At 42.4% G+C, this 27,574-nt stretch overlaps 1 protein-coding gene across 4 annotated transcripts; it reads left to right on the top strand.

The window, feature by feature from the left end:
• Positions 1-430: 430 nt before the first annotated feature.
• On the top strand, positions 431-27,475 carry DNAJC8 (DnaJ heat shock protein family (Hsp40) member C8). 4 transcript variants are annotated; one of them, XM_003356239.5, is made up of 9 exons: positions 431-536; positions 3,072-3,173; positions 13,637-13,693; positions 17,332-17,398; positions 17,926-18,020; positions 19,831-19,902; positions 24,313-24,404; positions 25,533-25,608; positions 26,656-27,475. In XM_003356239.5, the coding sequence occupies exons 1-9, from the start codon at positions 459-461 to the stop codon at positions 26,776-26,778; spliced, it is 762 nt and encodes a 253-aa protein (XP_003356287.1). In that variant the 5' UTR covers positions 431-458; the 3' UTR covers positions 26,779-27,475. The 4 variants fall into 4 exon arrangements, 3 of the variants coding, with proteins under 3 accessions (XP_003356287.1, XP_084819744.1, XP_020951323.1); XM_084963618.1 differs by lacking the exon at positions 17,926-18,020; XM_021095664.2 differs by lacking the exon at positions 25,533-25,608.
• Positions 27,476-27,574: the final 99 nt, after the last annotated feature.

The following is a 27,574-nucleotide window of genomic DNA, read 5'->3' as shown; positions in this document are numbered from 1 at the left end:
ATGAACCTTGAGAACATCATACTAAGGGAAGTAAGCCAGACACAGAATGTCACATATTGGATAAACGGCATTTATATGAAATGTAGGGAATAACTAAGTCCGCGAAACAGAACACAGATTGGTGTTGTGACGGGTTGGAAAGTATGGAGAGGAACTGCTTTATAGGGGCCAGATATCCTCTTGAGATGTTGCAACTCTTTTGGAACTAGATAGAGGTGGTAGTTGCATAACACTGTTTCTGTACTAAAGGCCACTGGATTGTTCATTTTAAAGTGGTTGGTTGTATATCATGTGTATTTTACCTTAATTTAAAAAGGAGTTTACTTAGAGACGTCTGACTGGGCTACGAGCCCTTTAAGGATCGCAAGAAAGGAGGCGGGGCTAGAGAGGCCGACCTATAAGACTCATGTGAGGTGGCGCCTGCGCAGAAGAGTCACGTGGTGGCTGGGCCGGGGGAAATGGCGGCTCCAGGGGAGAGTGGGGCTTCGGGTGGCGGAGGCAGCACAGAGGAAGCTTTTATGACCTTCTACAGCGAGGTGAGCACAGAGTGAAGAATGCTGGCACCGGGGCGACTCGGCCGGGCGCTTCCCTCCCAGCGGGCGAAGGCAGTGATCCTTCTGGCCTGGACAGTTGGGCTGCCCCTCCTGTCTGGCCTTTGGGGCGGTGGGGGGCCGGGAGTGTTTGTACGTCTTTTCCCCATGCAGCGGGAGGATCCTCTGGACAACGAAAAAGGAGCGCGGGTTCGGCGTCTGCGGCTAGGCGGCCTGTGTGGCCAACGAAGCGCCTGGGCGCGTGCAGAGTTCCCCAAGTCCACTTAGTCGTTGGGAGGCTGGGCCCTCCTGGGGACAACTTAACCGGCTTGGCCCCCATTTTTATTTTAAACGGAAGCACTCTCTACTCATAGTACACTGCAGTAAATTTTATTAGTAGTTATTTTTGCCATTTGCGAACGCAAGGCGTTATGCATCATACCAAGTAGGCATTATCTCCATCTTACAGATGACAAACCTGAGCTTAAGGGAGGTGAAATAATTTGTTCGGTTCTTACAGCGGATAACAGCTTGGTATCATGTTAGCACAGGAGTGAATTTGGTCTGAGTCTTCTTTACTGTCGCATCTCCAGAGCCTAGGACATGGTTGCTCAGTGTGTATTTGTTGGGTAAAAGAATGAATGAATAAATAAGTGAATGGATAAATGAAAGAAAATCATGGCTTTTGGAGTCAGAGGATCACGGGTTGGATTCGTGCAAGGTAGTTGAAGTGACTGTGACTGAATCATTTGAAGGCCTTAATATTGCTAATCCTCAGTTTTAACGTCTGTAGAACAGGAGTTAATATTAAAACAAGAGTTTTATTGAGGATTAAATATGAGAAAGGGTTTTTTCATAAAATATAAAGCAGAAACATCTTTGTAGGAGTTAAAACAAGGATGAAAGTGGACCTTTTCAAGTTGGCATAGATTTGAAGAATGGAGTTGCTCCACACCTGGCTTTGAAGTACTCAGAGTTAAGCACCATGTCACATTCATTTTTTATCTGTGGTATTTGTGACAGTGCTTGTTATATATTTGTTTCTCCAAAATATTAAGTTTAGGCTAATGTTAAGTTTAGGTGGCTAAGTGGTTAACTAACCCGACCAGTAACCATGAGGTTGTGGGTTCGATCCTTGGCCTTGCTCAGTGGGTTAAGGATCCAGCATTGCTGTGAACTGTGGTGTAGGTCGCAGATGTCGCTTAGATCCCACATTGCTGTGGCTGTGGCGTAGGCCAGCAGCTGTAGCTCTGATTGGACTGCTAGTCTGGGAACCTCCATAGGCCACAGATGCGGCCCTAAAAAGACAAAAGACAAAAAACAAACAAAAAAATCCCCCCAAAAATATTAAATTTAAAAATGGAAATTAGCACATCCACTGTAGTCAGTCCTTTTGAAATGCTTAATTCACTTGAAAATGTTAATACTCTGGTACCAGTTTACTGGCTTCTAATGACTACTCAGCAATTATAGTGGAACTTATTTTACTTACTGTTTCTTGGTTTAAGCAAAAGCTGTCCTGGGTTTAATTGGATGAGAGAAAGTAAAGGAGGACCCTTTAATCATCATTCAGCTAATGTTTATTGAGCACCTGATATGGACTAGTGTACTGTTTAGTTTCTGGAGATATGGTAGAGAACAACAGAGAGAAAAAATCCTGTCTTCGTACAGCTTGCATTCTGTAGAGAAGGATAAACAATGAACGTATATACAAGGTAGTGTCAGGTAAGTGGTAAGTGCTATGAGGAAAAATAAGTCTGGGGAAAAAGAGTATGGAGGGGAGTGGCATGCTGTTTTACAAAAGAGTGAGGAGGGAAGATGTTGGGAAGGATTAGCTTATGTTATTGAAATCCTTTCCAAATTTGTCTTGGCCCTAGAAATAGAGATGGTGTATAATATACCAGAGATTCATTCCAACTAAAATTTCAGTTCTGACAGCGGCACCAGGGGTTTTTCCTAGGACTACCTGGTGCTTGTTCTCCTTAACATTGTCTCAGGTCATGGATTTTTCTAACTCTAATAGACTTAAAAAGGCCAAGGTATCTGCTCCCCCCCCACATACTTCTTTGGTGCTACTTTTAGTGTGTATTTCAGTGTAACTATATTTTTCTTCTCTTAAAAAGTTGTAAATTAGGTATGAATGCTCACAAGTGCACCTTCCATCTTTAGAGTGGAAGCTCTTTGAAGTGGTGGCTGTGACTTATTTATCCTTGAATCTTCTTGTTGTCTACTCTGGAGTTTGCTGTGGGGTTAAAATTTGGATGGTTATAAGTCAGTTACCCTAACTCTCAGTTTTCTTATCTGCAAAATGGGGATAATGCTGGTACCTATTGTATGAGATTGTTGAAAGGAATAAATACCTGTAAAGTTTTTTACATTATATTAAAATTCAGTAAGTGGTAGCTGTTGTAGCAAAATATCTTGAACATGTGAACACGCATATAAATGTTTGCTGAACATGTCAATGAGTACTTGTTAAGATGATACTTCAGAGTTCATTATTGAGCTTTACTAATGAAATTTTTATCCCTTACATTTTAGGTGAAACAAATAGAGAAGAGAGATTCGGTTCTAACGTCTAAAAATCAGATTGAAAGATTGACTCGTCCTGGTTCCTCCTACTTCAACTTGAACCCATTTGAGGTGAGCTGTCTGGTGTTGCTGTGGCCAGTGGTAGAGAACTTTACACAACTACAGGCAGACGTACATCAGAACACTCACCTAATTTGTACTGTGCATAGTTGGAATTGAACTTGGGTGATTTTATTGTGTGTAGAGCTCACTCTCATCTTTTAGTATCCCAAATGTAATATGGATTTATTTTCAGATGTGAAGGGATAGCTATCCTTGATTGAATTTATGGTCTTTGCTTTAATTTGCTTGTTAAAACTTTTCTCTTTCACCACAGTAAAAAATCTAACCCTAACCCTAACCACCATAAAATGATCACAAGATTTTAGGCAAGCAAATACACTTTTGGGTTTCCTTAGTTTTTATAACTTTAAATGTTTCCTGATTATAAAAATAAACTATATTTTATGTAAAAATGAGAAAAATAGAGAAAGCAAGAATAAATAAGCATGGAGTGCCCGTCATGGCACAGTGGTTAAGAAATCCGACTAGGAACCATGAGGTTGCAGGTTCAATCCTGGCCTTGCTCAGTGGGTTAAGGATCCATCGTTGCCGTGAGCTGTGGTGTAGGTTGCAGACACGGCTTGGGTCCTGCACGCTGTAGCTGTGGCATAGGCTGGCAGCTACAGGTCCGATTCCACCTCTAGCCTGGAAACCTCCATATGCCATGGGAGCAGCCCTAGAAAAGGCAAAAAGACAAAAAAAGGAATAAATAAATAGGTATAATCCCACCTAAGAAAACACCTGTTTATACTTAACCTGTTTTATTTAAGTTCTATTTAAAAACGAGGGTCATACACTTCATGCTATTTTATTTTGTTTTGTCTTTTTAGGGCTGCACCTGCGGCATATGGAGGTTCCCAGGCTAGGGGTCTAATTGGAGCTGTTGCTGCTGGCCTTCGCCAGAGCTGCAGCAATGCCACATCTGAGCCACATCTGCAATCTACACCACAGCTCACAGCAACACCGGATCCTTAGCCCACGAAGCAAGGCCGGGGATCGAACCTGCAACCTCATGGTTCCTAGTCAGATTCGTTTCCACTGCGCCAAGATGGGAACTCCCACTTCATGCCATTTTAAATGCTGTATTGTTACAGAAACTATTTTTATACACTTTAAAAAATCTTTATAGTTATTATTTTAAAAATTCCTTTATAGTAGGATAAACTCGTTTCTTTTTTTCTTTCTTTTTTTTTTTTTTTAAAGGCCATTTGGAAGTTCCTAGGCTGGGATTGAATTGTAACTGTAGCTGCTGGCCTACAACACAGCCACAGCAACGCAGCAACGCTGGATCTGAGCTGTGTCTGCCACCTTTACCACAGCTCATGGCAATGCCGGATTCTTAACCCACTGAGCAAGGCCAGGGATACTAGTTGGGTTTGTTACCACTGAGTCACAATGGGAACTCCAACTCGTTTCTCATTGTTTGCAATTACAAATAAATTTGAAATGAGTGTTGTTACATCTTATAAAAAACACTTACTGAGCACTTATCAAAAACTTTTTCCTGGAGTTCCTGCTGTGGTGCAGCCGGATCATCAGTAGAACTTGAGTTTGATGCATGGCCTGACACAGTGGGTTAAAGGATCCTGCATTGCCACAACTGTGGTGTAGGTGGCAACTGAGGCTCAGATCTGATCCTTGTCTTGGGAACTCCAGATGCCACAGGATGTGCAAAAAAAGAGAAAAAGGAAGAAAAAAAACTTTTCCCCCATTTTTTAAAATCGTAAAACATACATAACATAAAATTAACCGTTTTAACCATTTTTAAGAGTATAGTTTAAGTGGCATTAAGTACATTCACAGTGTTGTGCAGCCATCACCATTCTCCATTTCTAGAAGTTTTTTTATTTTTTTTTTATGTCTTTTTAGGGCTGCACTTGTGATACATGGAGGTTCCCAGGCTAGGGGTTGAATTGGAGCTGCAGCTGCAGCCACAGCCACAGCAATGCCAGGGCTTGAACTCGAAACCTCATGGTCACTAGATGGATTAGTTTCTGCTGCACCACAATGGGAACTCTCCATTTCTGTTTTTGAAGAGTAATTTTTCAAGAATGTTTTCATCTTATTTATTTGTTTATTTTTCTTTTCTTTTCTTTTTTAATGTCTTTTTAGGGATGCACCTGCAGCATATGGAGGTTCCCAGGCTAGGGATTGAATCGGAGCTGTAGCTGCTGGCCTACGCCATAGCCACAGCAACCATGGGATCTGAGCCACGTCTACGACCTACACCATAACTCACGGCAATGCCAGATCCTTAACCCACTGAACTAGGCCAGGGATCGAACCTTGCATCCTCATGGATGCTAGTCAGATTCGTTTCCGCTGAGCCACAACAGGAACTCCAATAGTATTTTCATTTTAAAATAATCTCAAGGAGTTCCCATAGTGGCTCAGTGGTAATGAACCTGACTAGGGTTCTGTTACATTTAATTGTCCTGTCTTTTTAGTTTCCTTCAGTCTGAAACAGCTGCTCAGTCTTTCCTTGACTTTCATGACTTCGGCATTTCTGAAGGCCAGTTATTTTATAGCATCTTTCTCAGCTTGAGTTTGTTTGATGTTTCTTCACATTAGATTCAGTTTATGCAATGTTGACAGGAATAGCAGAGACAATACTGAATTCCTCTCTTTGTGACTTGTAAAGTGGTGCATGATTCTGATTTATCTGGTTACTAGTGATGTTAACTTGATCACATGATGCCTGCTAGGTTTGTTCATGAAGTTAATTTTTTTTCCCTTTGTAATTGATAAGTATTTCCTTATCAAAATGTCTCTACGTTTGTCAGTAGAGACTTGGGGTTTCCTGTTTTGTTCAACAGGTTATATTTCTCTGTTGTTTATTTTGATGCACAAATGTCCCAGATTTGGCCAGTAGGTTACTTTCAAGCCAGCTCTTGTCTTTTTGATATGTCTTCATTCTTGGATTACTAGGCATTATTGTGCTTTTCCTGACCTAGCCAGGAGTTAACCATTTTACTGAGGCGCTCTGATTCCTTTTAATGAAGAGTAATATTTAGAAATCAAGATTTGGGTGCTTGGGAGTTCCTATTGTGGCTTGGTGGTTAATGAACCTGACTAGTATCCATGGGGACATGGGTTTGATCCCTGGCTTTGCTCAGTGGGTTAAGGATCTGGCATTGTTGTGAGCTGTGGTGTAGATTGCAAACTTGGCTCAGATCCTGTGTTGCTGTGGCTGTGGTGTAGGCTGACAGCTCCAGCTCCAGTTTGTCCTCTAGCTTGGGAACCTTCATGTGCCATGGGTGTGGCCCTAAAAAGACAAAAAAAAAAAAAAAAAGATTTGGGTGCTTGGTATACCCATTGCCATTGGGATGTCCCTTCTCTCAGACTCTATTGGTAAATAGGGCCAGTGAGAGTGTGTGTGTGGGTGTGGGTGTGTGTGTGTACACATACACGTACACATATTTACATAGAATTTCAATCCAATACCACAGGGTTTATTCTTTTTTTTTTCTTTTTGTCTTTTTTTGTCTTTTCGGGCTGCACTGGCAGTATATGGAGACTCCCAGCCTAGGGTTCCAGTCGGAGCTGTAGCCGCTGGCCTACGCCACAGCCACAGCAATGTGGGATTTGAGCCACGTCTGCAACCTACATCACAGCTCATGGCAACGCCAGATCCTAACCCACTGAGCGAGGCCAGGGATCGAACCTGCATCCTCATGGATGCTAGTCGGGTTCACTGAGCCACAACAGGAACTCCCCAACAGGGTTTATTGTAGGTTTTTTTTTTACTTTCCATGTTCATAGCTCCCTTGTCTGATAGTGAGAAATCTGGTTCCCACTATCTGTAATATATATTTAATCGATCCTCCTGTATGCAGCTGATCTCCCATTGCCACTCCTTCCCTCATGTGAATGCCGTCCTCATTCTGCTGCTTTCAGACACTAACACTGGGTTGCCTCACTGTGCAGAAATCCTTCTCCCCATCCTGAGCTCTAAACTCCGCTTCCAGGTCTTCCTTCATTGTGGATATGTTTTTCACCTGCCTTTGGCTGCCTGTGCCTACCCTTCAGTCCCTGGGAGCTCTCGTCATTGCTCTTGGGCTCCAGCAATCTCCCCACCAAGCAGGCATGCTTCCTACCCTGCTCTGGCTTTGACATCCTGTGTCAGGCCACTTTCTTCTGGGTACACCCACCTCATCTTACTTGGGCTCTGATTCCACACTCTGGGTCACCTCCCTGCCCGGAGGTCCCCTTCTCTCTGTTCAGGTTCCACCTCTCTTTGCCAGTTGTACTTGGGCTCCTCTACCTTGAGTTGGGCTGCCCTGTTACACTGGATGCCCTCCTACACGGGCATTCACCTCACCAACCTCTCCATGCACAGGCTTCCACATCACATGCTGGGCCACCCCTTTGTGGAGATGTCCTTGCTTGGACTCCTGTACCCTCTGCCAGGCCATCTTCCCTTGTGAACATTCTCCTTACCCTGCTTGGTCTCAGCCACCCTGTGTTGGGCTCTACCTCCGTGGAAATGCCTTCTTCATCCCTCTTGGGCTTCGAGACCTTGCACTGGGCTATCCTCCCATATTGACAGTTTCACCTGCTTAGGTTCTAACAACCTATGGCGAGCTACCTGTCCAAGGAGATGTCCTCCTCAACCGTTTTGGCACAGTGTTAGGTTACCCTTCTGTGAATGCTTTTCTCACCTCGTTTGGGCTCCAGCACTGTGTGACTGGCCAGTGTTCCCATGTGGTTACTGTCTTTGTCCCAATTGGGCTCTCTATTCTAGGCCATCTTGACTCTCCACCCAAAATAGATGTGTACTTTGCCCTGCCCCACCTAATGTATTTGAAAGGGAAGAAGGAGGTGAAAAGCTTAAGAGTATTTTGCTATGATTTGGGGAGGGCATAGAGGGAGATAATATGTCTGAAAGGTGATACAGAATTTGATGGCATGTTCTTTCCATTTAGTTGTACTTTGTGTGTGTGTGTGTGTGTGTGTGTGTGCACGCGCGCACATGTGTTTTTAGGGCCGCACCCTCAGCATATGTAAATTCTCAGGGTAGGGGTCGAATCAGAGCTGTAGGTGCTGGCCTACGCCACTGCCACAGCAACACAGGATCCAGGCCACATCTGCAACCTACACCACAGCTCACAACAATGCCGGATCCTTAACCCACCGAGCAAGGCCAGGGATCAAACCTCTGTCCTCATGGAGGCTAGTCAGATTTGTTTCTGCCAAGCCATGATGGGAACTTCAAGTCATACTTTTTTTTTTGGCTGCCTTATTGCATATGGAATTCCCAGGCCAGGGATCAGATCAGAACTGTGTGTTTGTGTGTACACATAAATTCTTTTTTTTGGCCATGCCCTTGACATGCAGAGATTCCCAGGCAGATTCCCACACCACAGCAGTGACAACGCTGGATCCTTAACCTGCTGAGCACAGTGAACTCCTGTATGTTCTTTTGTGGATTCATTTCCATTATACAAGTATTGACTGTAGTTCCTTGTGCTATAAAGTAGGTTCTTGTTGGTTATCTGTTTTCTATATCTAATATATAGTAGTAGTAACCCCAAATTCCTAATTTATTCCTTCCTCTCCCAACGTCATTGTCTTCTTAAAAAGTTGCTTTTTGGCTTTTAAGTCAGAATTAGGTGATCCTAGCAATTTAAGAAATCATTAACTTCTGTTTTTTCATGTACTACTATCAAGACCTCTGAATGAATCAGATTTTTCTGCAGAGGTAAGCAGACTGGTCTTTTTCTAGTAAGGAGAAGTGATACAGTAATAGCTGTCCTCTCAGCTATAAATTGAAATGTGAGTAGTCCTGTTCCTATGTACTGATTTACTGAGCAGCAGGTAGAAAAGGGAGAAATTAGAATGGGACTCTAAGGGGTCTTATTACAGGAATCCTAATCTAGGGGCATTTTTCCCCCCTCTTCCTGCCATCTCTACAGCTCCCTATTTGGACACATTTCTAACCTTCAGCCATTAAGCAAGCATGTTTCTTAGGCATTCTAAAATTGTTCTCCCCCACTTCCTTCCATAAGCTTAGGTGAACCTGTGCCCTTGCTTAGTCTTTTTCCTGTTCCTTTTTTTTCTATTTAACTTTAAAGCCCCAGAATGCAGCACCACAGACTTTGTTTTCTGTATCTTGTTTAAAACAGCACGTTGGAAAGAAAGATATTCATCCCAAAGGACTCTGGAACTTGCACATTATTAACAGGTCAGAGAATTCAGGTGTGACCTAAGACTGGATTCCTCTTTCAAACTGCAGATCCCAAAGGAGACTATTGCAGTTCGAGTTTAGGAACTTATATAAATGCCACAGTCAAGCATTTTTGTTTCCATGTGATAATTAGTTAATTTTCTGAGGTCCAAGATTGTGGGTTTTTATTGCAGTATCCCCAAAGCCTGAGACATAGCAGGAATTCAGGAAAAAAATCTTCCAAGAATCGAATAGACCTGTGTGCTTCCTTAGAGCCATATGTTTATCATTTTGGTGAGAATTACTTGTGACTTATCTGTTCCTTCCCTTGTGGACATTAAATTCCATGAGAATGGTTGTGAGCACAGTATCTAGTGATCCCAGGTGCTCCTCAAGTTTGTACTGAATGAATAAAGCTGGCTGCAGAGAGGTTTGGGCCACAGGTATAGACCCATTGTCTTTACTGTGTTTCAGGGCCATATATGGCGCCTCCAACTCTTTTTTTTCTGCTTTTTAGGGCCACATCTACCGCATATGAAAGTTCCCAGGCTAGGAGTCGAATCAAAACTGCAGCTGCCAGCCTATGCCACAGCCGCAGCAACTTGGGATCTGAGCCACATCTGCACCCTACACCACAGGTCATGGCAACACCAGCTCCTTAACCCACTGAGCCAGGCCAGGCATCGAATCCTCATCCTCATGGATACTAGTTGGGTGTGTAACCTGCTGAGCCACAGTGGAAACTCTCTGGCACCTCCAGCTCTTAAAGATGGAAAAGAAGTTGGATTAGCTAGCTTTGAAGGCAGTCAGTGAGTATTTGTTGCCAGTGATCAGTACACGTATGATATATATGTGTACTCTTGGAAAAATAACTTTTAGTGTATGTGTTTGTTTGTATATATACCCTCTTCATTTTTGCCAAATCATTTGGAAGTAAGCTACAGACATTGATGCTTCATGACTAACTGCTTACCATGGATCGCCTCAAAATAAGAACAAATTTCCATGTAATCACAGCACCATTGCTGCACCTAGGGAAGACAACATTACTGCAATTCACTAACATTTGGCACAGAGTTCACACTCAAATGGCTCCAGTTATCTTAAACAAATCTCAACTATAGCTTTTTTTTTTTTTTTTTTTTTTTTTTTTTTGTCTTTCTATCTTTTCTAGGGCTGCACCTGCAGCATATGGAGGTTCTCAGGTTAGGGATCGAATTGAAGCTTTGCCGGCCTTTGCCAGAGCCACAGCAGTGTGGGATCCAAGCTTCGTCTGTGACCTACACCACAGCTCATGGCAATGCTGGATCCTTAACCCACTGAGCAAGGCCAGGGACCAAACCCGCAACCTCATGGTTCCTAGTTGGATTCGTTAACCATTGAGCCACGATGGGAACTCCAATTATAGCTGTTTTATTTTATTTTATTTTATTTTATTTATTTATTTATTTTTGTCTTTTTGCTATTTCTTGGGCCGCTCCTGCAGCACATGGAGGTTCCCAGGCTAGGGGTGGAATCGGAGCCACAGCTGAAGGTCTACACCAGAGCCACAGCAACGTGGGATCCGAGCCGCGTCTGCAACCTACACCACAGCTCACGGCAACGCCGGATCGTTAACCCACTGAGCAAGGGCAGGGACCGAACCCGCAACCTCAAGGTTCCTAGTCTCATTCGTTCACCACTGTGCCAAGACAGGAACTCCTTTTCTTTCCTTTTTTTGTTTGTTTGTTTTATTTTTGAACTTGGGAACCAGTCCAGGTTTATGAACTACATTTAGCTTGATTAGTTCTAGGTTATAGCTTTACTGAGGTATTGTGTTTTTTTTTTTGTGAAAGTGGAACTTTCCATCCTTTCACATTGATTTTGAACATCTTGTTCAGTTTCCTGGACTTTGGTTTGCTCCAGGACATTCCTTTTCCCCAGGACCAAGGAAAGAAGGTTTTCTGAATATTTGTGTTTATACATTTACTTCCTTTGTCTACACATCTTACATGGCTGTGTTTTTCCTCTTGAGTGACTTTTTCCCAAATCCTTTCTCCCTTGGGAAGGTTTGAGGGGGTGCACTGACTTTTGAAAAGTCTTTGTTCTAAAATTTTTCTTCCTTTTCCCTCATTCCCAATTATATGGCTGGCATTTGAGAATGGGTGTGCTCTTGTAATAACCTTCAAAAGTCTACTGACTGCAGGGATGATTCAGATTCATTGCCTACCAGTAACTCTATTGCTGTTTGAATGTGGTAAAAGCTTGCTATAAATCTTGACATTACTTGTCAAGTTTTTCTAAGCCTGTGACATCTGAGTAAGCTTGGCTGATTACTTTTGAGTTTTAATTTCTTTGGTATGTATTTTTCTTTAAAAAAATTTTTTATTAAGTTGATTTACAATGTTGTGCAAATTTCTGCTGTACTTGGTATGTATTTTTCATTTCAAGATTTCTTTTTTTTTCTTTGTGCCCCTTAATTACTGATGGTCAGTTCTGCTAACCTCAAATGCACTTCTTTCTTTCTTTCTTTTTTTTTGTCTCTTGTCTTTTTAGGGCTGCACTCGGGGCATATGGAGGTTCCCAGGCTAGGGGTCTAATCGGAGCTATAGCTGCCGGCCTGTACCACAGCCACGGCAACACCAGATCTGAGCCGTGTCTGCAACCTATACCACAGCTCACGGCAACGCTAGATCCTTAACCCACTGAGCGAGGCCAGGGATCGAACCGGAAACCTCATGGTTACTAGATTCATTTCCTCTGAGCCATCACGGGAACTCCCAAATGCACTTATTTCTGACCTCATCATGCCTTAGCAGTGCGTCTCAAACTTTAGCAGGATTCATATCATCTGGGGATCTTGTTGAAATGTTGGTTCTGATTTAGTCACACTGAAATGAGGCCTGCACATCTGAATTTCTTTTATTTTTTAATTAAAAAAATTTTTTTTCATTATAGCTGGTTTACTCACTCATCTAAATTTCTAACAGGCCTTCTCACCCTTTGCCCTTCTTTGCCTTCCTTGCACCTTGAATACTAAGTAAATAAATAATTGGCGTTAGGTTGAATTGTGGACTACGCTATGAAACCATGTGGTTTAAATGTATAGTTTATAATAATCCCTTCTTTATTATTATTATTATTATTATTATTATTATTATTGTTATTATTATTATTTTTGCTTCTTAGGGCCACACCTGAGACATATGGAAGTTCCCGGGCTAGGGGTCTAATCAGCCACAGCCACAGCCACAGCAACTCGGGATCTGAACCGTGCCTTCAACCTACACCACAGCTCCCGGCAGGACCAGATCCTTAACCCATGAGGCAAGGCCAGGGATTGAACCCACAACCTCATGGTTCCTAGTTGGATTCGTTTCCTCTGCACCACGAAGGGAACTCCGATAATCCTTTCTTTAAAAAAATTCTTGCTATTTAGTAATTTAAAAAAGTGTTGCCCATGTTTACTTGTCTTTGCATTTCTTGTGCATAGCAGCATGTTCAGCAAGTAGTAGCTACTGTATAAATGTTTGAATTAACGTGTTTGTTGGTGCTGTGATCAGAATCCTTGATGAGGAATATCAACACTAGGATATCCAGGTTTGGAGAAGAATGATGAAATTATTTTTAAAACAGTGTTGCTAAAAAATACAGACTTTCCTGCCATTTGGTTGTACCCCAATTTTACTGAGCTGGAATCAGATTTTCCTCCAATCCAAGTAGTAACCAGGCCCAACCCTGCTTAGCTTCCAAGATCAGATGAGATCTGGCGTGTTCAGAGTTGCATGGCTGTAGTGGAATTAGACTTTCCTACAGTGAGCCCCAGGCATTGCTCTCAGATTCCTACTCTGGGTTGGGAACCATTGGGCCATGTAAGTTATAGATATAAAGTGGAGCCAAGTGGGCATTTTTGGATTGAGACGAAAGGTTGCCAGCCTAATTATTTCCCTGTTGAGTTGCTATGCGTTGTCTGCATATACAAAGATAAGTGGGGGGTGGGTACTTTTCTTAATGAATGAAGGAGAATGGAACATTTTTCTCATGGTCTGGAAACATATCCCTGGGTGTAGGGTAGTATATTATTTTTCTGATGGAGTAAATATAACCACTGTATTAATAGAAAACCCTAAAACACTATAGCTACTATTTTGTTATTGGCTTACTCATTTATATTTCTTAAACATTTTTTAGAACTATATGCCAGGCATTATTCTAGAAGGCTGAGTACTGTTCTAGATACTAATTATAATGTGTATAATTATTGAGCATGTCTTAAGTTTATAAATTTTTAAAATCTCTTTTACAGTTTTGATTTTGATTCTTCCAGGTTCTTCAGATAGATCCTGAAGTGACAGATGAAGAAATAAAAAAGAGGTTTCGGCAGGTATGGTACTATGTTCCTGTAATAGATGGAGTTTGAACCTTTTGAAAATGTACTAAGCATGTGATTCTCTTAGGACTTGCTATTATGACTTTTTGGCCAAAATTTAACCCCCTCCCCTTTTTTTTAAAGGCTATGTAACTCTTTAAAAAGTCTACAGTGGTGTAAAAATCTTAAACAATTTAATGACTATAGCTTACCTGTGAAAAGGATGAATTTTATATCCAAATAGAATCTTTCCATCCCCTTAATTGTGGGAGAAGTACAAAGTGGAATAATAGAGCTTACATGGAATCATTCTTAGCAAATGCCCTAGCTTCTAGGGGAGAACATGTTAAACAATTCATAATAGTTTTCTGGTTTTGAGATCTCATTCCTCAATAATTCTGTCCTCTGCAAACTTACATATGAATACTCAGAAGATACTTGGTTTAATATAAAGAATGCTTTCTGAAAATTTTCTAGGAAAGGAGATCTATAACCTCTGATTCTTGCCTTTTCTAATATTTAATAACTCATGCTATAAAGTTTTATGGTAGCCTTTTTTTTTCATTTTTTATATAATTATTTTTTTTTCATTATAGCTGGTTTACATATTAGTAGCCTTTTTTACTTTTATTTATTTATTTTTGTCTTTTGTACCCGGGGCATATGGAGGTTCCCAGGCTAGGGGTCTAATCAGAGCTGTAGCTGCCGGCCTATGCCACATCTCATGGCAACGCCAGATCCTTAACCCACTGAGCAAGGCCAGGGATTGAACCTGCAAACCTCATGGTTCCTAGTCAGATTTCTTTCTGCAGCATCATGCTGGGAACTCCCAGTAGCCTTTTTAAAAACACTCTTTCAGTTTTGATAGCTGAGCAACCCCCTAGCCCTTTGCAAATTGGATTTTCTCTGTATTTCATGTCTTTAAAAAAATTTTTTTCCTTAGCATATCTCTTATGTACTTCCTATTTTAATAGGGCCTGACCAGTGCTGACTCTAATTCTCAGCGCCTGCATGACAGACTTGTTAATATCCAGTGTTGGTGGTTGCTCGTTCAGTACAGTCATTGCCCCCACATTGCTGACTCATAATCACTTCTGATCTACTATTAAGCCAAGGTGTTTTTTATCTTTGCCTACTCAATCATTTCCCATTATATAACTTGATAGCTTTTTTTCTTCCTGAGTTACACTCTGGACTTGTGTTTAACTTTTTTACCTTTTCCTGAAATTTCAGGTTTTCAAATATAATGTATTAGAGGTCTTTCCCAATTAAATGAGCAATCATTCAAATTCATAGTCAAAACTTTTAAGATCTTTATGTAATCATACAAATAACTCAGTAACTACGTTCTTATTTAGTCATTAATCCGGCCAGGTAGTTAAGAACGTGGGTGCTAGAGCTGTATGGCTTGAGTGTCAGTCTTGGCTGTACATCTTACAGGCAGTGTGAGCTTTGGCAAGTTACTCTTAACCTTTCTGTGCCCTGTAAAATGCACTTATTTGTAAAATGCACATGATGATGGTGACTCCATCTAGGGTTGGTGTAAGGATTTGCATGAGGTGTAGCGCACATACCGCACTTATACTAGGTCTTGGCATATGGTATGTCCGTTTCATGTGCTATTGTTAGTGCGTGTTAGACAGTAAGTTCTTTACTTGCATTATCTTGTTTCGTCCTTGTAACAACACAGTGAGATATAGGTATATAGTATTGTCCCATTTACAAAGGAGGAAACTGGGGCAGAGCTAGATTAAGTGAATTGCTTGAGGTCTCACAGCTAGTAGGTGATTGAAGTTGGAATTAGAACCCAGGATTCAGGCTCTAGTCATGCTGGATTTAGCCTTAGATTCCCACTTGCTGTCCTCCCCGAACGTAGTCCCTCTTTTCGCACTGTTTTTATCGGTGAGAGTAGGTCAGTGGTTCTTAACCTAGGCTGTCTGAAAGAGTCACCTGTGGTCTTAACCCAGGCTGTCTGAAAGAGTTACCTTGGGGGTTTTTGTTTTTAAAATTTTTTATGATAGAAATTTTATTTTATTTTAGTTTATTTTATTTATTTTATTTTTTCTTTTTAGGGCCACACCTGTGGCACATGGAGGTTCCCAGGCTAAGGGTCTAATCAGAGCCATAGCTGCCGGCCTAAGCCATAGCCACAGCAACGCCAGATCCGAGCCCCATCTGTGACCTACACCACAGCTCATGGCACCGCTGGATCCTTAACCCACTGAGTGAGGCCAGGGGTTGAACCCACAACCTCATGGTTCCTAGTTGGATTCGTTTCTACTGTGCCACGATGGGAAATCCAAGAAATTTTAATTACATTTTAAAAAGAAAGAATAAAATGGGATTCCTTGGTCAAGGATCCAATGTTGTCATTGCTGTGCCATGGGTTTGATCCTTGGCCTGGGAATTTCTGCATGCTGTGGGCACAGCCAAAAAAAAACGAAGAAAGAAGAAATCAGTGAATGCCCATATATTCATCTGTATGCAATGGTTTACTTCATTATTTATATATATATTTTTTTGCATTTTAGGGCTGCACCTGCGCCATGTGGAGATTCCCAGGCTAGGGGTCAAATTGGAGTTATCGCTGCTGGCCTACACCACAGCCACAGCAATGCAGGATCCCAGCTGTGTCTGTGACCTGCACTACAGCTCCCGGCAACACCGGATCCTTAACCCACTGAGCGAGGCCAGGGACTAAACCCGCAACCTCATGGTTTCTAGTCAGATTTGTTTCCGCTGCTCATTACTGATAAATTTTTGTAGCCAATTAATCATTATAATATAAATTACAGATACCATGATTCTCTATCTCTAAATACTTAAGCAGTTATCCTGCCAAGGTAAAAATGGACATTTTCTTGGCATTCCTGTTGTAGCTCAGCAGGTTAAGAAGCCAACATAGTGTCTGTGAGGATGCAAGTTCAATCCCTGCCCTTGCTCAATCAGTTAAGGATCCAGTGTTGCTGCAAGCTGCATAGGTTACAGATGCAGCTCGGGTCCGGCATTGCCTTGGCTGTGGCCTAAACCTGCAGCTGCTGCTCTGATTTGACTCCTCGGCTGGGACCTTCCTTATACCCTACGTATAAAGGGGGGACAAAAAAGGACATTTCCTTGTATAATTACTCGTCACACCTAACAAATTAACACTAATTCCTTACTATCATCTGATATGAAGTCTAGTAGAGGCTTAAAAAGTACAGATGCTAGAGATTGATTCAGAAGGTCTCAAGCTGGAAAGTAGACCTCTGTATTCCTAAAAATCTTCACAGGGTTGGAGCCAGAACTGAGAGCCACTGCTTTATGTCAGAAGTTCTTTGAGGAGAGAGATGCTGTCTCATACCTGTTTAATCCTCTTTAGTGCTCAGTATAAGAAACATAAAAGGAACTTGGTACTTTCTGTTCCCCTCCCTCCCCCCAATTATCCCAACATCCTCCTGATTGCTAGGCTTACATTTTTTCTCAACTAAAGGTTTTCTACTTGTACGTTTACCTTTCGGTACTTGAATTTTATTAAGGGCTAATAATTCTGGGCATTTTATGATACTAATTTTTTAAAATGCTTGTCAGAATACCTAGGGCTTTTGATTGTAAAGAGACAGTGCAGGCGCAGAATTACTGCATGTTCTTATTGACAAACCTTTCTCTTATAGCTATCCATACTGGTGCATCCTGACAAAAATCAAGATGATGCTGACAGAGCACAAAAGGCTTTTGAAGGTATTTGTAAATTTACCTGCTTCTGAGTAATGTATTAGCAATGCTAGGGACTAACTGTTCCTAGTCCTGGATCAAGAAAAGAATGTTTTAGTTTTGTCTTCTGGTCATGAAGAAGCTGAGGCCTTCAGTAGAACAGTTGTCATTCCTAAGCAAAATGTTTCTGTTTTGAAATAGACCTTAACTTTGCCTTGTTAAAACTTTTATGTGCCAACAGAGACTGTTATTGTATAGGATCATTTTTTTCTTCCTTTGAACATAAAAAAAATAGTTAGTTGGAAGCATTTGATCACTGAATTAAATTTGGATGTGGTATATTTAGCCTTGAGTGTATATTTAATTTTTTCCCAAGGCTCTCAAGGAAAGTCAATGCTTTAGCTGTATGTTTTTAAATGAGTGTAACAACAGTAAATAATTTAACAAAGTAGGGAATGTTTTTAGATGGCACAAGTCCATTTACACTGCCTGAGTATAGTTCAGACTTTTAGAGGGTGTTTGCAGAAACAGTTAATTTCAATGTTTTGCATTAGCTGTGGACAAAGCTTACAAGTTGCTACTGGATCAGGAACAAAAGAAGAGGGCCCTGGATGTAATTCAGGCAGGAAAAGAATACGTGGAACACACCGTAAGTATTTATAGTGCTGCTGTGTTTACAGGAAGTATTAGTAAGGTTGGGAGCCTTGCAGGAGGGTAAACGTTAACATGGCAATGTCTGACTGGCGGGACCACTCCTCTGGTCTCCACCACTGTGCTGTGGTGTCATGAGTAGTGTGTGCCTAGAGCCGGCACTCAGCTCTAGAGCTCAGGATGAGTTGTGGCCCGAACACTCCTAACTCTTGCCTTACCAGTCCCGTGTAGTGGAAAGAAGGCTTTTCTTGCCTTTTCATCACATGTTGTCACACTGCCTTAGAGAGAGTGGAAAAGTGGAGCAGCCATGCTGATGCTTGACCCTGGATTTTTATTATCTCTGTGAAAGGGTTGAAACATGGGCTTGAGAAAGGCTGACAAGGGGATATGAGTAAATTAACAAAAAATTAAAATAGGAGGTAAATGTCTGTATTAATAACAGGGTTGGGAAGACTCAATTGAAATAAATTCAGTTATAGCTGGCTTTATTTTTTTTGCATTACCTAAATCTCCTGAGTGGTGAAAAATATTAAAATAGCTTCCTTGAGGTAAGAAAAAGTCTTTGTTTTGTTTTTTTTTACTTGTTGGGACAAGAATCTTGAGGCCATTTATAAGAGCTATTTCAGGAGTTCCCGTCATGGCGCAGTGGTTAATGAATCTGACTAGGAACCATGAGGTTGCGGGTTCAGTCCCTGGCCTTGCTCAGTGGGTTGAGGATCCAGCATTGCCGTGAGCTGTGGTGTAGGTTGCAGACGCGGCTCGGATCCCGCGTTGCTGTGGCTCTAGCGTAGGCTGGCAGCTACGGCTCCGATTCGACCCCTAGCCTGGGAACCTCCATATGCCATGGGAGCGGCCCAAGAAATGGCAAAAAGACAAAAAAAAAAAAAAAAATTAAAAAGAGCTGTTTCAATTGGGAGTGAATATGGATGTGACCTTCTCTTTGGAGAGCTTTGGAATCTGAAACAACAATATAACCAATAGTAGTAATGAATCCAGTTTAGATGAGGAAAAAGAGGGCACAGACTGCCATAACTGTGTCTTGCTGGTTTTGTTGGAAATGGCACCTATGGGCCAAATTCTGTTAGAAACCTGAAAAGAACCTGACCATGAATTGTGGTCATTACCCTTTTGTGTTTAGCCTGTAAAGGAGCCATCCTCAGGCTTTCTGACCACAGGGTGGCAGTAGGGCCTTTCTGAGCTTAAGGCACTTGACTTTTTTCTGGATTAAATGGTAGTTTAATGGAGTAATATCATTCTTATGTGAATGGGTATATTTATTTTTTTGTGGGGGTAATCTCAATGGTGCCCCAAAGTGATAAAAAACAGCAGTTAATGTGATGTGAAAATTATTGGTTTAAGGAGGTTTCACAGTGAAAGTCATCCAGAATGCAGTTGTAGAAATGCCTGAAAACGATTATATTTGATGCCACAAATTCTGTAGCTTCTTCTGAAACTTGACAGATATACTTTTTTTGCTATTAACACATAACCATGGGCCATGAAACATAAATGCATAATCTGTCCAGTGTATCAAAGGCTGCTTGGATCTGGCCTAGGATCTGATGAGTTGGGGGCAGTTCCCCTGCTGGTCCCCTTGTGTTGGATTTTAGATGAGGTTGGAGAAAAGACCCCCTGGTTCCTAGTTTTCTTTGATTGCATCATTATTTTGGAAGGGAGGGGAGAGGCTCAGCTTTTTTAAATGCAAACTTTTTTTGTTATAGAAGAGTGTACATATTATATATGTGCAGCTTATTGAATATTCTCAAAGTATGAGTGCTCACTTTTTGATGGGAAAAAATTCTTTTTAGGTGAAAGAGCGAAAAAAGCAATTAAAGAAGGAAGGAAAGCCTACAAATGTGGAGGAAGATGATCCTGAGCTGGTAAGTTAAATACGGGAAAAGACACCTCAGCTTGTGTGATTGAGTTCACTCACTGGCTAGTCAAGGAGAGAGAAGCCTAAAGAATGGTACATACATGCTAGAAACATTTTAATGAAAATATTTAAATGTATATTCATTAACATTTTTGAAAAATCCACCTTATTTTTTTGATACAGAGCTTTGGGCTTTGAAGGTGTGTCTGCTCATTGGAGCTTGCAGTTGACTTTATAAAACATACGCACAAAGCATTATCCACAATGTCTACTTTTTTTTGTTTGTCTTTACTAGGGCCGCTCCCACAGCATATGGAGGTTCCCAGGCTAGGGGTCAAATCTGAGCTGCCGCTGCCAGCCTACATCACAGCCACAGATCCGAGCCACATCTTCGACCTACACCACAGCTCATGGCAATGCTGGATCCTTAACCTGCTGAGCAAGGCCAAGGATTGAACCTGCGTCTTCATGGATGCTAGTCATATTCGTTTCTGCCAAGCCAAGACGGGAACTTTAATTTCTTTTTCTTTCCTTTTTTTTTTTTTTAAACCTCTTCTAGGGCCGCTCCCACGGCACATGGAGGTTCCCAGGCTAGGGGTCTAATCGGAGCTGTAGCTGCTGGCCTACACCAGAGCCACAGCAATGCGGGATCTCAGCCGTGTCTGTGACCTACACCATAGCTCACGGCAATGCCGCATCCTTAACCCACTGAGCAAGGGCAGGGATCGAACCCGCAACCTCATGGTTCCTAGTTGGATTCATTAACCACTGAGCCAGGACGGGAACTTCAACTTTAATTTCTTTTGAGGTACATTGACATTGTTGGTACCTGTGAAGCAAACCAAGGGCCAAGTCCTAGATTGTTTTTTGTCTTATCTAGCTCTCTCACCTGTACCTTCAACGGCAGTTATTTTTAGGGACTTACGTTTATTGGCTCTTTCTAAAGCATTCCACTTAGTATTTTTTTGTTTTGTTTTGTTTTGTTTTATTTTGGTCTCTTTAGGGCCGAACCCACAGCATATGGAGGTTGCAAGGCCAGGGGACTAATCGGAGTTATACCCGCCGGCCTACACCACAGCCACAGCAACATGGGATCTGAGCCGCATCTGCGACCTATAGCACAGCTCATGGCAACCCCGGATCCTTAACCCACTGACCGAGGCCAGAGATTGAACCGGCAACCTCATGGTTCCTAGTTGGATTCGTTTCCGCTGCACCATGATGGGATCTCTCTCCACTTAGTTTTAAAAGAACCAGCAGGCATCTATTTTTATAGCCATGTTCATCAATTTCTATGATGTTTAAATCACGTAAATACAGTAGTAACTGCAACTGGGATGGACAGCTTTGGGAGCAACCACAGATGACTCTTGGTCAACTGCAGTCTCCTAGCCGCCTGTACTCATTGTGCTCCCGGTAGGAATGTGTTTCCAGAGCAGTGGAGGACATCGGTTAATCCCGTGGGTTCTTTAGTGGAGACTGATTAAGAGAGAGGTTCTCTTAAATATTTGTGTCCAGTGGCCTCACTAGCATGAAAAAAAAATTTTTTTTTTTTTTTTTTTTTTTTGGTCTTTTTCAGGGCTACACCCATGGTATATGGAGGTTCCAGGCTAGGAGTTGAATTGGAGCCTTAGTGGTTGGCCTGCACCACAGCCACAGCAATGCCGGATCCTTAACCCACTGAGTGAGGCCGGGATTTGAACCTATGTCCTTGTGGATACTAATCAGATTTGTTTATGCTGAGCCACGATGGTAACTCCTAGCATGAAAAATTTAGTCATCTTAATTTTGCCTCAAATAAGGTGAATAAGTAACTTATCCATGTGCTTATTTTTAAAGATTTAGTGGAGAGGCTGTCCCACTAGGGAAACTTCCTGTAAACTTCTTCCTTTGGTAGTTTTACTAACAGCACCTGGTTCCCTCTTCTGTGTGGTAACAGTGCTTGAGAACTATTAGGTTATCTTTTCTCCTGGTCACCTGTTTGGGGTTTATTCCACTTCAGTATTTTAGTTTTTTTCTCCTCAGTCCTACTTTCCCTTCCCTTTAATTATCCTTTTAGACTTTTCTGAAGACCTTCTTATAAATACTCCTTGGTTCTCCTAAGTTGTTAAAAACCTTAACTTTCTTCCTGATTATAAAGGAACATGTGCTAATGATTTGGAAAAGGCAGGAAAATGTAAAAATTTTAAAATCACTAGTAGCTGTTCATCTAGCAGTTCAGCTTTGCAATGTTTGTCCTTGCTAAGGACTGGAATTTGTCAGCATTGCTTTCACTGAGCCAGTGCCTGGCAGGTAACAGTATTAAAGAGAAGTGAGAGTAATTTTGAGATTCCTTTATTTCCCTTTTTCTGCAACTGGGATGGACAGCTTTGGGAGCAACCACAGATGACTCTTGGTCAACTGCAGTTTTAGTTTTTAGTTTGTTTAGTTTAGTTTTTATATCCTAAAACCAGAAACATTGGAACAAATGTTCCAATGTTTCTGGTTTGTTCCATTGTTTCTGGTTTTAGGATATAAACCCATTGAAATCCACATGATGGGTTATCTTTTATGTTTTTTTATATATTTAAAATATTGTATGTTTGGGGGAAATTTTTTTTTTCTTTTTATGGCCGCTCCTGTGGCACATGGAAATTCCTAGACTAGGGGTCAAATCGGAGCTGTAGCTGGGGCCTGTGCCACAGTCACAGCAACACGGGATCCGAGCTGCATCTGTGAGCTTGTGGCAGCCCTGGATCCTTAAACCCATTGAGTGAGGCCAGGGATCGAATCCAAATCCTCATGGATACTATTTCAGGTTCTTAGCCCACTGAGCCAAAATGGGAACTCCTGGGGGAGTTTTTTTTTAAAGGTAAAAGTTTTGTTGGAGTTCCTGTCGTGGCTCAGTGGTTAATGAATCCGACTAGGAACCATGAGGTTTCAGGTTTGATCCCTGGCCTTGCTCAGTGGGTTAAGGATCTGGCGTTGCCATGAGCTGTGGTATAGGTCGCAGACGTGGCTCGGATCCTGTGTTGCTGTGGCTCTGGCGTAGGCCAGTGGCTACAGCTCCGATTCGACCCCTAGCCTGGGAACCTCCATATGCCGTGGGAGCGGCTCAAGAAAAGGCAAAAAGACAAAAAAAATAAATAAATAAATAAAAAAGAAAAAGATAAGAGTTTTATTTTCTACCTAATATTGTGGTTAGCTCTTTCTGTCAGTGTATGAGTAAGAATATAAGTTCAACTGTGTGCAACTGAGGCTCCAAATGACAGTGGTTTGAACAAGTTAATGCCTTTTTTTCTCTCCTGTGTAACAGTCTTTGGGAAGATGGCTGCTGGATCTTGTGTCATTCAAGGACTCATTGTCCTCCTTTCTGTAGCTCTGCCAGCAAGTGTTGTTTCCATCCTCACAGTCCAGGATGTGTTGTCACCGCACCATGTACAAACAGCAGGTTAGAGGAAGGGAGCAGGAAGGGATAAGCTTCCCTCTTAAGTGCTTCCTCTTAAGAACATTTTGGGACTTCCCGTCGTGGCTCAGTGGTAGTGAACCTGACTGGTATCCGTGAGGATGTGGGTTCAATCCCTGGCCTTGCTCAGTGGGTTAAGGATCTGGTATTGCTGTGGGCTGTGGTGTAGGTCGCAGACGTGGCTCAGATCCTGCGTTGCTGTGACTGTGGCCTAGGCTGTCAGCTGCAGCTCCAGTTAAACTCCTAGCCTGGGCACCCTGAGGTGTGGCCCTAAAAAGACAACAAAACAAAAGAAAACATTACAGGAAGTTGCTACCTCACTTTTCCTTATAACCAGTTGGCTAAAGCTTAAGTTACAGGGCCACATCTAACTACAAAGAAGTCTGGGAAATACAGGCTTTTATACTGGGTGGCCGTGTGCTTTAAGATAAAGGATTTTACCAGAAGGGAGAACAGATAAAGGATTTTACCAGAAGGGTGAACAGATAGTGGGGACAAGTAGTAGCTCTGCCACAGTTAGTGGACTCCTGAGGCTCATGTGCCTGACGGCACCTGAACATCTCTAGTGCCGAGCTTGGTGTCTAGCTCACAGTAAATATGAAGTGTCCGTGAAAAGAAAGAAGGAAAGTTATTTTTCGAAATTCTTTGGAGGATGGGCCCTCCAAAATTTCAATGGTTGTGATAAATGCATAGTTTTTTTTTTTTTTTTTTTTTTTTTTTTTGTATTGGTGCCTTTTTCCTCTATATCAGCTGCGTGGCGAAAATGGAAAGATCTCATTGGCGGTTGTCTTATTTATCTCCCAGGAGAGAGCCAGCATCATTAAGTGCTTCTCTCTGAAGAATCTTTTTTTCTTTGGTGGTTGAATTTGATTTCGTTTTGGGCTCCATCTAAAAGTATTTGATTCAGGTTGCTGGTGAATATTTACTTTTCTTTTGTTCTTAATCTTTTTTTTTTTTTTTTTTTTTTTTTAGTTTAAACAAGCAGTATACAAACAGACCATGAAACTCTTTGCTGAGCTGGAAATTAAAAGGAAAGAAAGAGAAGCCAAGGAGATGCATGAAAGGTATATATCTGTATATTTGTTTAAGCCATATGTAAATACCTGGATTAACCAAGGCAGTCTTTGGGGATTTTCCTGATGAGAATTTATGTAGTACATCTTTTTTTTTTTTTTTTTTTTTTTTTGGCTTTTCTAGGACCACACCTGTGGCATTTTGGAGGTTCCCAGGCTAGGAGTCCAGTTGGAGCTGTAGCTGCCAGTCTGTGCCACAGCCACAGCAACTCAGGATCTGAGCCGCGTCTGCAACCTACACCACAGCTCACGGCAACGCCGGATCCTTAACCCACTGAGTGAGGCCAGGGATCGAACCCTCAGCCTCATGGTTCCTAGTCAGATTCGTTAACCACTGAGCCATGACGGGAACTCCACGTAGTACATAATTTAAGAGACCGTTTAAAATAGTTATCTGACGTAGTCAAACTTGTGAATCACTGGGCAAGGAATTTTCTCTGACTTTTGGAAAATATTGAATAGGTCTGTCCCTAGGGAGTTTATAATCAAGAGTGCTGTGTGTTTTCTTCCCAATTTCTGGGAATGAAGTAGGCTTATTGAGGCCAGAGTGTTTTGTGTGGCTCCCGGCTGCAGTTTGGGTGAGTATGTAGTGTGGTGAATGTAATCACTTACAAAATGTTTTTTTGTCCTACAAATATGATTTCCTTTGTTTCTCAGAAATCTTGAGATGAATTTAGTTTATGTATTTTGTATTGTTTATTGGTGTTTAACAGTAAGTAGGTTTTGTTAGTTGGGGTTGTGTGAAGTGTCCTTGTTTGGGGAGAGTGTTTTGTCCCAAGAGCCTCTTGAATAAGAACCTGTACTGTGGTAATGGTCATTCAACTGCAGGGAAATTAGTTTCATCATGGACTGAGCCCAGAACCTCCGATTAGTGTTGGCTAGGCTTTGACGACTTCATCTGTTTCTCTCTGTAAAGGAAGTATTTGTATCTGGCCCCATGGTCTCCTCTGCGTGCTTTGGGATGACACATTCCTGAAGTGCTTTGAGCCCTTTCCAGAGGGCCGTCTTTGGAGAACCCTAGGGAACTTTCTGTGCTTGCTTCTGTGGGGAGATACCTAACTTATATGGTTAACAGTCTCTAAGCATCATGTAAATCCCATGGGCTGGTTTTCTTCCTAGGAAGCGACAAAGGGAAGAAGAGATTGAAGCTCAAGAAAAAGCCAAACGAGAAAGGGAGTGGCAGAAAAATTTTGAGGTACATTTCTAGGGTGGCCAGGGACTCTCACTCCAGAGTAAGAAAACTTGCCAGCCTAGAACCTTGGTTCCTGGCATTCCCAGTCCTGAAGGGGCCAGCCAGTCAGGGAAATGGCTTATGTGGGGAAGAGTGGGGGCTCTGGGGAATGAGTCCTGGCCTAGCTGCCTCTGTGCTCTGTAGCCTTGGCAAGGGTGTGATGGGCACAGCTGCCACGTGGACTCAAGAAAAATAGCCTGCACATTTAACTGAGGGGGTGAACGTGGAGTTGGGCCCTTAGCGTTCTAGTTAATAGAAACCAAGGTTTTTGTTACCCTGGAGTCCTGCCTGCAGAGAGACTCAAGGCTTTTGAACTTGATTCCTCTTTGATATCTTCATTACATCCTTCAGTTGCTCAGCCATTTTCCTGAATTGAGCAACATTTGGTCTTGTCCTCTGTAAAATTTAGGACTCAGGGTAAGGATTGGTTAACCAGAGCTGCTGGCTTTGTTTCTGTCCCACTGCCTGTATGCAAAGAGAGAAAATGAGTAGTCCCCTCAGTAAGGGGGTGGGATCCTCATGGCCCTCCCAGCACAGCTGGCCAGGAATTGTGCTGGCTTTGTGCCTCCCTCCAGGTTTTAGGGGCCAGAAGGGAGGTGCCAGGAGTTGGGGGAAGAGCGTCTATACTGCTGGCTGGCTCTGAGAAAAGGATGCAACCTTTCTGAGCCCTGGTGTCTTCATTTGTGAAATGCCAGTGGCACAACACACTGCAGTCAGCTTTTTGGGAGGGTTAGAAATAGCATGTGTTCAATGTCTAGTTCAGAGATCCCCAGCAAATGGTGGCCTCGTCATGATGAGTATTACTCATTTTGTCCTCTTTTCCAGCCTGTGGCCTATCCTGCCTTCTAGGGGTAGTGCGACCCTTTCTTAGGCCCGTATAAGTGGGAGAAAAGCTCTGCTCTTGGATTATTCTGAGGGGAGGGCTGGGCTGGGCTCTGGCCAGATGGCAGAGCAGCCTCAGGCCCCCCCATCCTTAACTGGTTCCTCACCTCGAACCTCTTTTGTGCTTAGGAAAGTCGAGATGGTCGTGTGGACAGCTGGCGAAACTTCCAAGCTAATACCAAGGGGAAGAAAGAGAAGAAGAACCGGACCTTCCTGAGACCACCAAAAGTAAAAATGGAACAGCGTGAGTGACCTGAGGTCACTGCCACAGAACCTTCCTTCGGCTCTCCCCTTCCTGCTCTGAAGGACTCATTCTTTTTCCCATTTTCACCCCAACATAGAGTAGTCTTTGCTTTTTAGTCCATTTTGTTTTCAATACAATTTAATATCGATCAGAGTAATTCTTTTGTACATTGAAATGAGGGGCTCGGTTTAAAAAGAAACCTCCCCCACCCCTACCCCAGACCAACCAGGATCAGAAGGTGCCGCCGTTGGTGCTGCCTTCTCCTCCCACAGCCTGTAACTTAATGTTTTGTACTCCACTCAATTGTGATGGTTAGAAACTTTGTGTATAGTTTGTGGAAATCATCCAGTTAATTAAACACGTTGCTTAAAATGGTGTTGCCTTGACTTCAGAGACAAGCCCGGGCCACCTTAGGAAGCCCCTTTGCTTCAGTTGCTTGCTTCTGGGTGTGGCATCCTTCCAAGCCCCAGATCAGACGGGGAAGGCAGTGGGCACACAGAGCAGCCACTCGATGCCCTGACGTCCCCTGGAGTTTGGCATGTGCTTTCCTATCCGGCCAGTCTGCGTGGCACGAGGCTGCAAGCCACCCAAACCTGTTCACTTTCCAAAGAGCTGGCCATTCTCCATCGTGTACCGTTGTGTCCTAGCCTGTCTGCATTTGTTAGTGGTAATATTCTGTATGTGTAATAAATTTTTATACCCTAACCACCGACGTTTGGTATTGTTCCAAGGGTGGGTCTCCTGTCGGTCTTGGCCACGCGCAGAATGCTTTGGAGGTGGACAGCCCTGGCTCCTTGACCACTT

This window comes from Sus scrofa, chromosome 6, assembly GCF_054392235.1.
Source record: "Sus scrofa isolate SSC_HxYL_T2T_F1_AM1 chromosome 6, Sscrofa_HxYL_maternal_Yorkshire_Landrace_v2.0, whole genome shotgun sequence".
Classification (NCBI taxonomy): Eukaryota; Metazoa; Chordata; class Mammalia; order Artiodactyla; family Suidae; genus Sus; species Sus scrofa.
The sequence above is the reverse complement of the archived record's forward strand: the minus strand, read 5'-3'. Positions and strand labels throughout refer to the sequence as shown.